The sequence below is a fragment of the Cygnus atratus genome, chromosome 7 (genome assembly GCF_013377495.2).
Source record: "Cygnus atratus isolate AKBS03 ecotype Queensland, Australia chromosome 7, CAtr_DNAZoo_HiC_assembly, whole genome shotgun sequence".
Taxonomy (NCBI): domain Eukaryota; kingdom Metazoa; phylum Chordata; class Aves; order Anseriformes; family Anatidae; genus Cygnus; species Cygnus atratus.
Genome location: NC_066368.1, coordinates 25,671,823 through 25,684,969, shown reverse-complemented (window position 1 = coordinate 25,684,969; position 13,147 = coordinate 25,671,823). Strand labels below are relative to the sequence as shown.

Here is a 13,147-nt window from a genome sequence, read left to right as displayed (position 1 = left end):
GAGGGATGATGGGGCAGCCCGGGGGCTATTGAGCGCCGACAGAGCCAACGAGCCCGCTCCTACTGCCCCCCGCGGCCAGAGCCTGCCTGCAGAAAGCCACCAGGCCAGCGAAACCGCCTGCAGCCCTCCCCGGAGGGGCACGGAGCCATGCAAGGGACCCTGCCCGGCAGCCCCCCCGACTGCAGGCGGGGGCCGTGCAGCGCTGCCAGCAGCTGCCGCTCCGCGCTGGGCCCCGGGGGAGCAGCCCCGGGGCGAATTCCCCCCTCCCCGGTCCCCCCTGGCTTTGCAGGGGGGCGGCCCCTTTGTCTGCCCCCTGCAGCCCCGCGGGGACCGCCCGCCCCCGGGCGGGTCGCGGGGCCGGCGGGCCACGAGGAGCCGCCGCCTCCCCCAGCGCCGGGCCTGCCCCTTCCCTTCTCCCCTTTCCTCCTTCCCTTCCCTTCTCCCTTTCCCTCTTTCCCTTCCCCCCGGGTCCGCCCGCCTGCGCTCGCTGAAGGAGGCAGAGCCTGGCCCGGCCCAGGGGGGCCTCAGCCCCCCGGTGCCGCTGAGCAGCTGAGCCCGGGCCGGGCGGCCCCGCCGTACTCTTTAGGGAGCCCCGGGGCAGGGGCGGGTGAGGGAATGGGATGGCATGGCTCGCTGAGAGGGATGGGTGAGGGAAAAGGACAGGGCAGCCTGCAGGGGGCTAGCACCGCTTCGTCTTGCCAAGGTACAGCTCAGTGTACCCCAGGAGTGTGTAGGATCTGCAGAAGGCACCAGGCACAGCAGCAGTTTGAGGAGTCGTGCCTGTCGTGTGCCCAACCGATCCTGCACCCTAGAGAGACTTTAAAGAGCGACAGAATGCGACCAGCACAGACCTGACCAGAGAGCCCCACTTCCAGAGGCATCAATGCTATAACAGCAAAACTGAGCAACCGTGCACTTGCAGCACTAGATATCTCAAGTATGACCAAGCAGACTTAAAGGGCAAAGGTGTCTCTTTAAATTTTACAGCCAGCGTAGAAACCTGTGAAAATAATTTAAAAATCTTCAGACTAGTAGTTTTTCCCACCTGTGCTCAGTACGCTTTTTAAGGCACTTTTATGGAGAGGCAGTGGGCTCTTCCATACAGTAATCACCTTGTTTTCATTAATGTCAGTCAACACAAATTAAGAGTAGGGATTGAATCCAGAAAACGTAGCATTTGTTCTGGGTCTGGGCAGGTAGCCGGGCTGGCCCTGGCTGTGAAGGAGAAGGCTGGGTTATGCCAGATGGGCTGGTTTACATGGGGCAGGTAATCAGGGAGGAATTCAAGGCGAGACTGAGGAACTTTCTGATAGTTGTGATTTCTGTAGAACTGAATTCTTCATTGTGTAATAATTCAAAATCCCCACTGATAATTTTTTATTATGGCTGGTGTACTACCCGTGCTTGTTAAAGCCAGCCTAAGCATTTCCATCCTGCTTTCTGTTTTCAGTTACTTACATTTCAAAACACTTTTCAGGTTGAAATTTTCCAGGCTTAATCTTTGCCTGAAGGTTCTTCCCTCCACCTCCCCCTTCTTTTAATTGAGTTTGAGATAAGGTGATTCAGTTAGGGTGGTTGTTTTTTTTCTTAAGGTAAAATCGTCAGAGAATGGAGTCCAGTGCCGTCAGAAAGAAAATCATTGTTTAAAACAGCATAAATGTAGAACTGGGAGGAAATATGATTAGTTTAGGGGGGGTTGTTTGCTTTTTTTATTCCAAAGTTCCAGGAGTATTGTGTCTGAAAAGGTTTTCATTTGGTAAGCCTTTAGAAATTACTTACCTTTTTGCTTTTTAGCATTTCTTCAAGTTAAGGTCAGTGTTTGGCTGCGCTTAACAGATGAAAGCAAATGCATGTTGCTCCCTGGGTCGGAGGGGTGATGCTTGCGCATACGGTGTGAGCCTTTACAATGGGTTTTTGGTGCCAGTTGTTTGAGGTTTAATCGAGTTTTGTGGTTTAAGCATGTGTGGTTCCTTGCCTTTTTTCTTTTTTCCTTTTTTTTAATTGCTCTAATAGAGCTTTCCCTAAGCTAGGAGGGCTTTTTTGTGGTGCCTTTGCTAGTTTCCTTCACTGTGCAGGCTCCAAAGTGTATGCTGAAGTCATGATGTTGCATAATGCTGGGTCTTGACATCTCCTGCTGAATTCAGTGAGACTTAGAATGCAAGCCTTGGGGCAGTCCTTGGCTCCCTGTGCAGAGGGGGGAAGTGGGACCTGGTGGCAGTCCTCTTCTGCTCCAGGCTCAGAGGCAGGCTTCTGGGTCCAGGAGGGACAAACATCAGGGTGAAGGCCTTGCTGCTTGACCAGCTGCTGAGCATCAGCAGAAGGGTTATGCTCTCATACTGAGGCAGCATCCTGGAGCGCCTGTCCCAGATTGTGGTTGTGCTACTGGGAAGCGTTGTCTTAAGTCTAAGTTTAATATGGCTGGATAAAATACTCCAGTTTACCTCAGGAGTGGCATGATCGTGGAAAGCAAGGTGGCGAACATCAATGTAGAAAAATAGCAAACAGTGCTGTTGGAAGGCCTGCGAGGCTGCAGCCCTGTCTGAACTGCTGGTGGTTCTGCAGGAGAGGTCTGAGAGGCTGTGTGGTGGTGGGTGACAGGGGAGAGGCCTCTACAAGAGCTTGTGTACAATAATTCATGGTCCTGAGAAGGCAGGCGAGAAGTTTCATTTCTGTTTCTTAACCAAAACCAAATGGATGCTCAAGGATTAAGGGGGGGGGGAGGATGGATTTAAAGATAATTCCCTCCTCTTAACCCATTTCCCTTCTTTTCATATACAAAGTGTTGTACAGAGCAGTCAGGAGACGCAGAGAATGGAGCAAGATTGAAAAGCAGGTTGACTTTGGTGCAGCTGGGAGGAACATCCAGGTGATATGACAATTCTGAACGGGCTGAAAAAAGATTTTGTATCTAGCATGAGGGTCAGGTTTTCCCCTTTCTGTCTTTTCTGGTGTGTCTTGCATCGTCCTTTAAAGCACTTGCAGCTGGAAGACGAGATGCTCCTCAATTCAAAATTGTAGATCAGAGATTGTGTGACATCCAAGTCAAATGGTGATCCTTATTGCTTGGGACCTGTTCATTATTGCTGAAGTGGCTTTTCTGAAAGCTTCTGGATCTTGTTTCCCCATCAGGCTGATTTCAAGTGACTTTTAAAAAGACGCCTAAACACTGAAACAAAATGCATTTAATTAGTTAATTCTGGCTGTAGTGAAACCAGGCTTGACTATTCCTAGCTGTGTGATTTTTCCCATGCAGCTGTGTGTTGTTTTTTTTTTTTTAGGGGTCACTTGCTCTCTTTCATGATGTCATGAAAAGGCTGCCATCATTTTTATGAAAACATATCTTTTAATTTTTTTCAGATTTCCACTTAGTTATGAAACAATCTTGATAAACAGTACTTCTAAAAGGATTTTTTTTATATTAGTTTGTGTAAAGAAAATGAAAGTAAATAAGAGAAGCTTTTTTTTTTTTTTTTTTCCCTGGAGGCATTCCAGCAATATGGGGTTAAATTCCCCCTAGTGCTTTGTAGACGAGATTCTCATTATAGCTGTTTGGAATTTTGACCCAGATGAGACTAGAAGATTTAGCCCTTGATTAGCTTTTTAGTGGTATTTGTTGAGGATTATAGCAGTCAGTGGGATTGCTCCAGATTTATTACTGTGAGCAAAACTTAAGCAACTGGCCTTACAACCAGCTTTCGGTTTTGCACGTGAATTAAAGAGATAAGTCAGCTCAAGTAACAAGCAGCTTCAGGATGCACTGTTATTATCTAGGGCAGTTCCCTGCAAACCCTCCTGCACCTATTACCTGGTTCACTTTATAGGGACGCCTGTCCTTTCTCTCGGGGAGGGCATGGGAGGTCCCATCTGAGGTGGCATTGAGAGGAGAGCATTGAAGTAAGTTTATATCTCTCCACGGTGGTGAAAAACTGACAAGTTGTTGTATTGACCCATGAGGTTTATATTTGATAATCCTTTTTAGTTGATGTAGATATTTTGGAAATATTTCTTGCTTTGAAATGTGACTAGCGTGGTGTTGGTATTGGCTGTCCTTAAGAAGTGACGCGAGGCAATTTGCAACTGCTGCAGGCATCAACGCAGAGTCATTGCCAGCCCTTTAAATGGAAAAGGGAGGGTAAAATATTCCTTAGTGCAACAGAAAACAAAACTTGAATGCTCAGCTTGTAGCTACCTAATATTTTGGTCCTAAATGTAGAAATGTAAACAAGAAAGTAAGAATGTAATTTGGTTTTATTAGAAACTTTCTTTTTAAAATGTCATTTTTCATCTAGCAGTTAAGATTATTGTGGCAGAGTAGTACTCATCAAGAGTCTGGGGTTTCTTTAAGTGGAAGTGAGGATTTTGTGCTGACAGGCATTTCTCCCAGGAGCTTACAATCACCTCAGAGGTCAGGTGCTCAGTCCCAGACAAATAAAACTGGAGTCCAGTATTAAAAGAAAAGGGAAAAAATAAGACCTTCAGAGATGTATTACTCAGATCTATATATTTCCAGGGACAAAATCAAAACAAAATGGATACAGTTGCTGCTGGTTTCTGTATGTTTCTGTATTGTCATTTCTGAGCAAGACAGTACTAACAGCCTTTCTCATCTTCTCTAACACAGTATTTAAATGCCAGGCAATTTTCTACAAATAACAACATTCTTTCTTTACCAAGAAAAAGATCTTCAACCGCTCTGTGTTCAGAGCCTCTAATTTTGGCTCTGAAAAGCAGCAACACTTTTACATTGGCAAGAACATAGAAAAGTAACAGACAGGTGGGTTTCTGTTAAAAACAAAAACCAGAACCAAAATGTAACAGGATAGTCTTACTTCTTCAGTCTTGAAGCAAGTGTTGAAATTTCTAATTGCAGGTGAAAGCATATCACATAAATACAATTTGAAAGAAAAATAAAGATTGACAAGGTAGTTATAAATGAAGCTTCTAGTTGATAATTTTGGACATCATGCTTCCAAAACTTCCACAGCAGCAGTGGCAGCTGTTTATGTAGAGAAGTAGTATTACTAAAGTGTTAACACACATTCGGTATCTTCAGAAATCCAGTCTGTTTCCATTCCTGATCTGTTTTCTCATCATTCTGCTTCTGTTTCAGGGCTGATAAAGAGAAAAAGCTTTATCTCCTCTCTTCTGGTCCCCTCCTGATTCACACATTCCCATACTGTCTGGCCCTTGTTTGCTTGCTTTCTTTCTTGCTCTCCTGGCTATAGCCTCTGAAAGTAGCTCGCATTTCCTCTCCTACCACTGTTATGTAGCACCAGCCACTAATGGCTACAGATGCGCTGCCTGCTGCTTGTTTCCAGCTGGTTTTGCAGCCCTCCAGGCTATCCTTTGGAGTGAGGAGCCCTGTCTCATCAAACCACAAGAAAACTGGGAAGCTTTTTGCAGGCTGCTAACAACCAGTTTTGTAGACCTGTTGACGTGCTGCTGATAGCCTCTTTGACACTGGGTTCATGAAGTGGCAAGTGATGGCCATGCTCCCCTTCCCCCATGCCTCTCCAGGAAAGGGTAAGGGGAGGAAAGCTTTCAAATTGCCTTAATTTCAGCTTTGTATTTATTTTATTTCAGTGTCTCACCCACCTTCTGTAGAGCACTTCTGCAGGAGCTGTTTAGGTCTTTGGCAATGGCCTTTGAAGCATTAGGTTTATGTTCTGTAGTACACAGGATCACTCAGCTTGCTGCTGCTGAATGGACAGGAACGGGGCTTCAAAGTGCTCTAAGCAAGCTGCTAGATAGAAAAGAGTTTGGGAAAGTTAGCAGTGGCCTTGGCAGGTATTGTGCTAACTGGGCAGCGTGCTCCCAGCTGAGGCAAAGCTGGAGATGAGCCTACTGCTGGCGTGCTGTTTGGGGGGCAGCAAGAGACGGTGGTCTTGCATAGAGGCCATGCACGTTGGCTGTGCTAGACCAGCCCCATGGTGGGCTGATGAGCTTATCTTGGCACACTGCAATGCTGCTGTGAGTTTTTTGCACCCTTTTATGCTTATATGAGATCTGTTGTCACAGAGCCTGCTCTCTTTACATGTCCTGTGTCTTTCTGTGTGCCCTGCACCAGCCAAACCTGGGTGGTGTAGTACCGTTACACATTAAGTAGGCTGAGCTGCACCAGCAGGGCTCTGCCTAAGAGCCCTGCTGGTCACCTAGGAATGGTGACAAAGGGAAGGCACTCTCCTGCCTGAGACTAGAGTCTCTTGCTCTGGCTTTGCCTGTTCCCATTTTTAGGATGCTCTTGTCTACCCATCTGATCTATTTGAAGAGCTAAATAAAACTTCTAAAGCCTTCCACAGGTATTTTAAAATAGCATGTACTTAAAAACTGTGTACTTAAAAGAATTGCTTTAAAACCGTAAAAAACACAAACCACCTTGAAGAAAATTGCTCTGGAGCAAGAAGAGTTGGTTGTGTCCTCTGAGATGGCTGGGTTGTATTTGGGGAGTTCAGGGGCTTTTGCATTGCAGTCATATTTGGGGGCAAAAGTTTAGGATAAACCTTGTGGTAGGTATTGTGTTGATGGCAAATATGGTAGGCCTGCTGGCGAAGCAGAGGTGATGGCTTACGTAGTACATTTGATATAGCTAGGCAGGACCCAGGCTTGCAGTGTAGTACGGTGTTCTGGTGCGTTATCCCAGGACATAACTCTGGGAAAGGAGATTCTTCCCTGGTCCAGTTCCTCCGTGAGCAGCACTACAAGCTAGATGTGCTTAGGGAGGTAGTTAATTCTCCGTTTTTACCTGGATTGTACCGTGGTGGGCAGCCTGTTGGAGTGTGAAGGATGGCCTTGGGATGGTGTATGAGTGCGCACATACACCACGTAAACTCAGCTTTGTTCCTTTGCCCCAAATGTCCTTAGGGTGGTAGTTTTATGCTCCGCAGTGTATCTGTGGATGTAAATTTTATTTCTTCTTTCCCAAGGGAAAGTGGCTAATAAATCATTAATAAGATTGAGAAAGCTCAATCCTTTTAAAAATGATATAAAGTTGTAAATATGGGGTGTTGCATGATCACTCAAGTTTGGCTCACTTCTTCGTTGGTGTTCTAGGAGTTTAGGCAAGTTCTCCTTTTTGCAGTATACTAATATTTTCAAAGCTTTTCTGTTGATTGAACTTGACACCCAATAACAATGTGTCTAGTTCTACCTCTGTATTTTTTAATGATTATTTTAGCCTATGTGCTTCCTGTGTTAATTAGGCTTCTATTAATGTTATTTTATATCTTTTTCTATTTCAGAGTTGACTCTGTATCACTACAGAGAGCCGCAATGGGAGTGTGCAGTTTTCTATTGAAAAATTCTCTCAAGAGCTCATGATTTTTTTCCATCTCTCCTCTTAACATTTCTACTACTCCGCAGACATGGCTCACCACGCAAGGCCTTCCAGATTAGCCAAAAAGGAAGAGATAGGCAAAAGGAAAACTAACCAGGGCAAAAAGAAATCTAGCCAAGTGAGAAAGAAAACTGCAAAGACTTCCACAAAAGCTGTTAGTTCTGGAAAATGCAAGAAGCCAGCACAAGAAAAAGATGTTAAGAAAAAACAGCAAGAAAAGAAACCAATCATGAGCTCTTCAGGTAGACTTCTCAGGAGCAGTGTCACCAGAACCTTGTCTGGAACACCGTGGGTGAGTTTGGAGAAAGCTGACAATATCCTCTTTCATAACCAGGATGCTTTCAACTTCAATGGCTTTACAATGTCTCTTCGTAACCGATCATTCTCCCGTAGATTTTCCCAAGCTCCAGTAATTGCAAAACCTAGGAAAGTTGCAGCACAAAAAAGGCTAGAAACAAAGGAAAAGCATGAACAAGAAGCCTTGGCAGTAGAAGAAGAAAAAAATGTAGAAGCAGGTGAAAAAGCGTTGGAACAGGATTCAGCACAAAACACGGTAGCTCCTCTGCCTGTAGAGGATGCTCCACACAGCGCAGACGAAGAGCCTGCTGCCACATGTGCCGGTCAAGAGGAGGAGGTAGAAGTACCTGAAACAAGTGATGCTGTTCCAAGCAGTCAGGTAACTGACGGCGATACTGAAGTGTTAGAGGTGGGATCTCAGCATGAAGACCTGCCCTGTGAGCAGAAGCCCGCTGATCTCAATGCAGATAGTTCAGTTGAAGCATTTGTTGAAGATGCTGCACTTGTGCTTCCATCTTCTGATTCCATAACTGCCTCTGAATCAAACTCGAAGGAGCATGTAGAGGTTCCCTTCGACCCGGTGCCTAACAGTCAAGAACCTGACTCCGGTTCTGTTGATACCTCAGACCTCAGTTCAGCAGCAGCTGAAGAGTCAGCCCCGCTTGCTGAACCGCACACTGAAACGGAGTTGGACCTGGTGCTAGCTAGTGAAGAACATGACTCGAGTTCTGCACCCATAGTTACCTCTGAGTTTAACTCACAAGAACATTTAGAAGATTCGAGCTCGCTTGCAGAGTCCTGCTTAAAGGCAGACTGGGATTTAGAATCAGAGAATAAAGACCTTGTTTCAAATTCCAACTCTTTATCTGCCACTGAATCAAATTCAGTTTTATATCTTGAAGGTGTAAGCTCGCCTGCAGAATCCCCCATGAAACTAGTTGTGGATTTTGTAACCATTCACAAAGAACTTGACTCAAATTCAGATTTGAGCTGTACCAGAGAGATTTCAGAATCTGACTCACAAATCATATTTACAGCATGTGAACCAGTTTCCGATACCTCTTTAAGCAATATTGAAGTGGAGGATATTGAACAACTTGTTAAATGTATTGATGCAGAGACATTAATTTTGAATTCAGATTATGTCCCCGCTTTATTGTCAGATTTAGAAAAAAGCACAGTCAATAAAATCTCCAGTGAAAGCTCTGGACAATTCTCTGAAGGTTTTGTTTCAGAGTTGCCTTCAAGCACGGAAATCTCTGCTCTTGCCTCAGAAAAAGCCATAAATGCAGACTTGCCAGCTGACTCAAGACTGCAGCATAATGATTATTCATCACAGCTGGGAAGTGTTGGAATAAGCTTGAATTTGGTTCAGGACAACGTGAGCGACAGCACTGAAGCTGTTGAGGCCTCAGGGCCATCCTCTCGTACAAATCCAGCTGGTGATCACCCTGTTCCTTATTCAACTCTGCTCCCTATGTTAGAGAAAAAGAAACGAAGGCGTTGTGGAGTCTGTGAGCCCTGTCTGCGGAAGACAAATTGTGAAGAATGCAGCTGTTGCAGGAAACGCAAAACCAGTCACCGGATATGTAAAAAGAGAAAATGTGAAGAACTGAAAAAGCCACCACCGCCGATCACACTACCTCTTGAGGTAAGCCTGAGGAGTCTCAAATTAAGTCCCCCTTTTGAGGCTTGAGATGCATCTTAAAATTCTGTGAAGGGAAATGCTGGTCACTGGACAGCTTTAGAGGACTTAGGGTTTCTGTTGGAGCTAGCAAGTTGCGTTGTGACTTTCTCTTGGTATCTATAGAAGGGTAGATTAAAGTGAGCTAGAGTTATTCTTGTTCCTCCTGTGTAAATGCATAAAATCAGCAGTGAGCATGGTTTAGCTCTGTGTTCTAGAGGGGAGGGGGGAAATGATGTTAGTCTTAGGAGACTGTAAATTATTAGGGAGGAAAGGGTGTGTGTTGCAAGATAGCTAAGGATAACAGGCGAAAGAGGGAAGGCTGTGTGCGCTCTTCAGTTGGAGTTAGAATAATTTGCTTGTAATGACTCAACACGTAGAAATAAATTCATAACCTTCAGGAGCAAATTGTAGCTGCATTTTCTCCTTTCGCATCTCTCTGCCTAATTGTCTATTCTTCTGTTTCTTTCATTTCGTTTCTCCTGCCACTCTCCCTTTGTCTCTCGTACCATATCTCCCACAAATACTTGTTTTTCTTGTGTTTCTTACTCATTTTTCTGATCCATCAGCCTTTTATAACCCAGGTCATTACTTTTGGAACAAAGAGGAGGGGAAAAGACAGTCTGTATGCCCCTGTGATAACAGCACTGACCTTCTGAGAGATTTCAGTTCAAGATCAGGCTTTAAATCAGGTAAGTAGGGAGTTGAACATCGATTTCCCACATTCCAACTGAATTCCCTGACCTCTGTGCTGCAGAGCCAGCCTCGGTGTGCTGCTGGAAGTTGGTCTGCTTGGATAGTGGCTGAGCTGCAGAGGGGGAGATGCTGTCCCAGTAGTTAAGTCACTGGGACATTTGCCTTGGGATGTGGGAAACTCAGGTTCAAGTCTCTGCAGCAGCGTGCACTCTGAGCAGAGCAGTTCGCACTGGGGGGAACGCACCTGCAAAACATTTCTCAACAGCAGCTTCATTAAAACAGTGTGTTCGTGCAGCAGGTAGAAATCCCCGTTTGCTGCGGAGATCTCAGGAGACCTCCTGTTTTCACCGCTCCGTCCTGTACTTGCCAGGTTTCGCAGACGTGTCTGCTCTGTCTTCACAGGAGGCAAGGAGAAAGACAAGTCCCATAGCAGTGAGGGTATGGTATGTTCTCCTTCGAGGGAAGTGTATTTTAAATTAAAATGTTCAGGGAAGTAGGTTTAAACAGCTTGGCTTACAGTTGAGTCAAAATCCTTTTGTGTCTCAACTGTTTCCAAATACTCTTTTTAATAAAAGGGAAGGGACAATTAAAATGTGACTTTAAGATCTATAATAAAGCAATAAAGGTGACAGAGGCTGATCCCGACTTGTTACAGCAAGAGTGTAGCACCATGATGTCCTTCTGTATTTATTCTTTAGCTAGTGGGACTGAAGAAGCTCGTGGAAGAGCATTGGTGGAGATGAGGTAGGAAACAGTTTGAAAGCCGTGTTTTAAAAAGGGGTTTGGCAGGGTCAGTGAAAGGAAGCACTCCAGTTTTTCTGTCAACCTTTGTTTTCCAGGCTAAACATACATCTTTTCTTGTTGCTCAGCCTGACCTTCTCCTCGCAGATTAGCCTTGCCCCTTCACCCTTTCCTCTTTAGACGTTCCTTTTGCTTTCTTTGAGGAATTCCTTGTTTATATGCCTTTCTTTGGCAGCTTATTTCTTGTGTGCTTTTATTTTATTAAACTGGTTGTGTTTTGTACAATACATTTAGAGCTGCACCAGAGGCCTCCTTCATTTCTCGTTAAATTTTGTATGAAGTTTGAGTACTGCATGGAGGAAATGAAGTATTCCTGACATTTAAGAACATGTCGGGTATTTTCTCATAAAATTGTATTTGAATGAAACCTGGTGCCTTTTCGGATATTCCTAGAAGCAAGTCTGGTCTCTTGTATTCTGTAGAAACTCTGCTCTGAGAAAAGCATTTCCACAGCGTACATATGTTACGGGAGCTCTTTAAAGATGTTGAGATACAGGGGGAGGTATCGGGGGAATGGGAAACAGTATCTCTGTTAGCAGCCATCCTTTAGATAAGATTTTCCCACTCTGGAAGGGAGTCCCACTGTGTTTTCCCAAACTGTGATGGGGTTGGGACCACAGCAGTGGGGACTTCATGCCAGCAATGTGGTTTGAATAGAGGACAGCTGGAGAAAAACAGCTGTAGGTCTCTGTCCATGGTATAGAAAGTGAACCTAATTAAGAGAAATTAGGCTGGCTTCAGTGCATTCATTCCTAGTTTGAGGAGCTGCGCGGCTCTGTCTGTCCTGGTGGTGGAATGTAAGCATTTTTTGGAGGTGATTCACTGGGAGGAGGGTGGAGGGGATGGATGTTCTCTGCACAATCACAGTTTAAACAGTGATGTTTTGCCTTAAAGGGAATCGTTTCTTTGCACTTTGACTCAACAGTGCTGAAGTCAGGGAAGTCGATGAGAGCTCTGTGTTAGGTGGCTCTAGGAGAGCTGGTGCAAGGCTTGGAAGTCTGTGCATGGTGTTTAAAAAAAAAAAACAAACAAACCCACAAAATGCGGTGTGTTTTTTTTTTTCTTAAGGTCTTGGGTGGGTTTATGGATAGAGAGAGTCAGACCTGGCTTGTAGGATCCGTGAATGTAGTTTGAAATGCACAGTCCAACATACACGGCTGTGTGTGCGCAAGCATTCAACCCAAAGAGAGTATCGGTTGCATGTTTGGAGCTGGTATTGGTTATGTTACTGTTATTTTCATTAATTCACACATCATCCAGATAAAGATTTGAAAACTATATTGGGCTTGAAAAATATCCCTTAAAAATAACATCCCCATAAACCCTCAGTGGTATGTTACCTCGCTGAAGGTAATGGGTTTTGCAGGGACGCAGCAAGGAGAAGGTCTGGAGAAATCATTGCGGGCTCCGCTCGCAGTGCCCGCGCGGCAGTGCCGCTACAGGTAATGCTGCCCTTCAGGGACCCGGGCTGTGGTGGCCTGGCGGGGAGCTGGTGAAGAAGAAATCCTAAACCTTTACTGGTTCCTGAAGGAGCAGCCAGATAAGGAAAAGGAAAAGGTGTTAGCAAGCTTTGAAAGGCAGGGGAAAAAAGCTTGGCATTGCACATCCAGAGAGGGACGGTAGAATATTGCAGGAATATTCCCCAGAGAAAAGAGCATTTGGACAAGCCCAGCTGCCCGGCAGTGGGGAACTCGGGCATTTTCTCCTGTTTTTCTGAGACTGCAGTTTTCGGAGCTGACACAGGAGCTGCTGAAGGCTGCTTCTCAGCTGTTTGCTACTAAAAGTCCACCTCATTTGGGGAAGCAGCCTGTCGGGCTGCTGTCATGTCATGGCACATGTCCAGGTTGCCCGGGTGCGTTGCAGGGCAGGGCCTGGGAATCTCCAGAGCTGCGTGTGGGGCAGCGAGGTGATGATCCCTGCCTTATTTTTAGGCTCTCTGGGGAAAAGGGCTTTGCAGGGGCAGGCTGTGCAGATGTAACAGTGTCTCCAAAGCCTGCTTTCTGCAAGGCTTGCCCAGGTGCCCGTGTCCTAGGGCCTGGAGGGGTTGTGCGGTGTGTGTTTTGTTTTGGCGTGGACTCAGGTGGGTGTTAGAGGCGGGGGCTGCAGGAGCTCTGTGGGGTCTGGAGTCGAGGGGAAAGCGGTGAGCGGGAGCTCGCTGGCCTTCCCGAGGTGTCTCAAGACGTCTCATTTAATAGCTGTAATCCGAGGAGCGGGGAAATAGGACCCAACAATGAGGCCTGCTTGCTTGTGGCTTTCTGACGTGCTGCCGAAACCCCAGGCGTATTTAAGGAGGGTGCTGCAATTAGAGGTGGCGGGCAGCTTGCCAGCCTGCCCCT

The 13,147-nt window shown here is 45.9% G+C and overlaps 1 protein-coding gene across 4 annotated transcripts in view; it reads left to right on the top strand.

The window, feature by feature from the left end:
• TET1 (tet methylcytosine dioxygenase 1) overlaps nucleotides 1-13,147 on the top strand; it is a 65,146-nt gene that overhangs the window by 421 nt on the left and 51,578 nt on the right. For all 4 annotated transcript variants that reach the window (XM_035549268.2, XM_035549352.2, XM_035549437.2 and 1 more), the window contains exon 2: nucleotides 7,239-9,281. In XM_035549268.2, coding sequence (XP_035405161.1) covers nucleotides 7,362-9,281 — 1,920 coding nt within the window. In that variant the 5' untranslated portion in view covers nucleotides 7,239-7,361. The remainder of the gene's footprint in view (nucleotides 1-7,238; nucleotides 9,282-13,147) is intronic.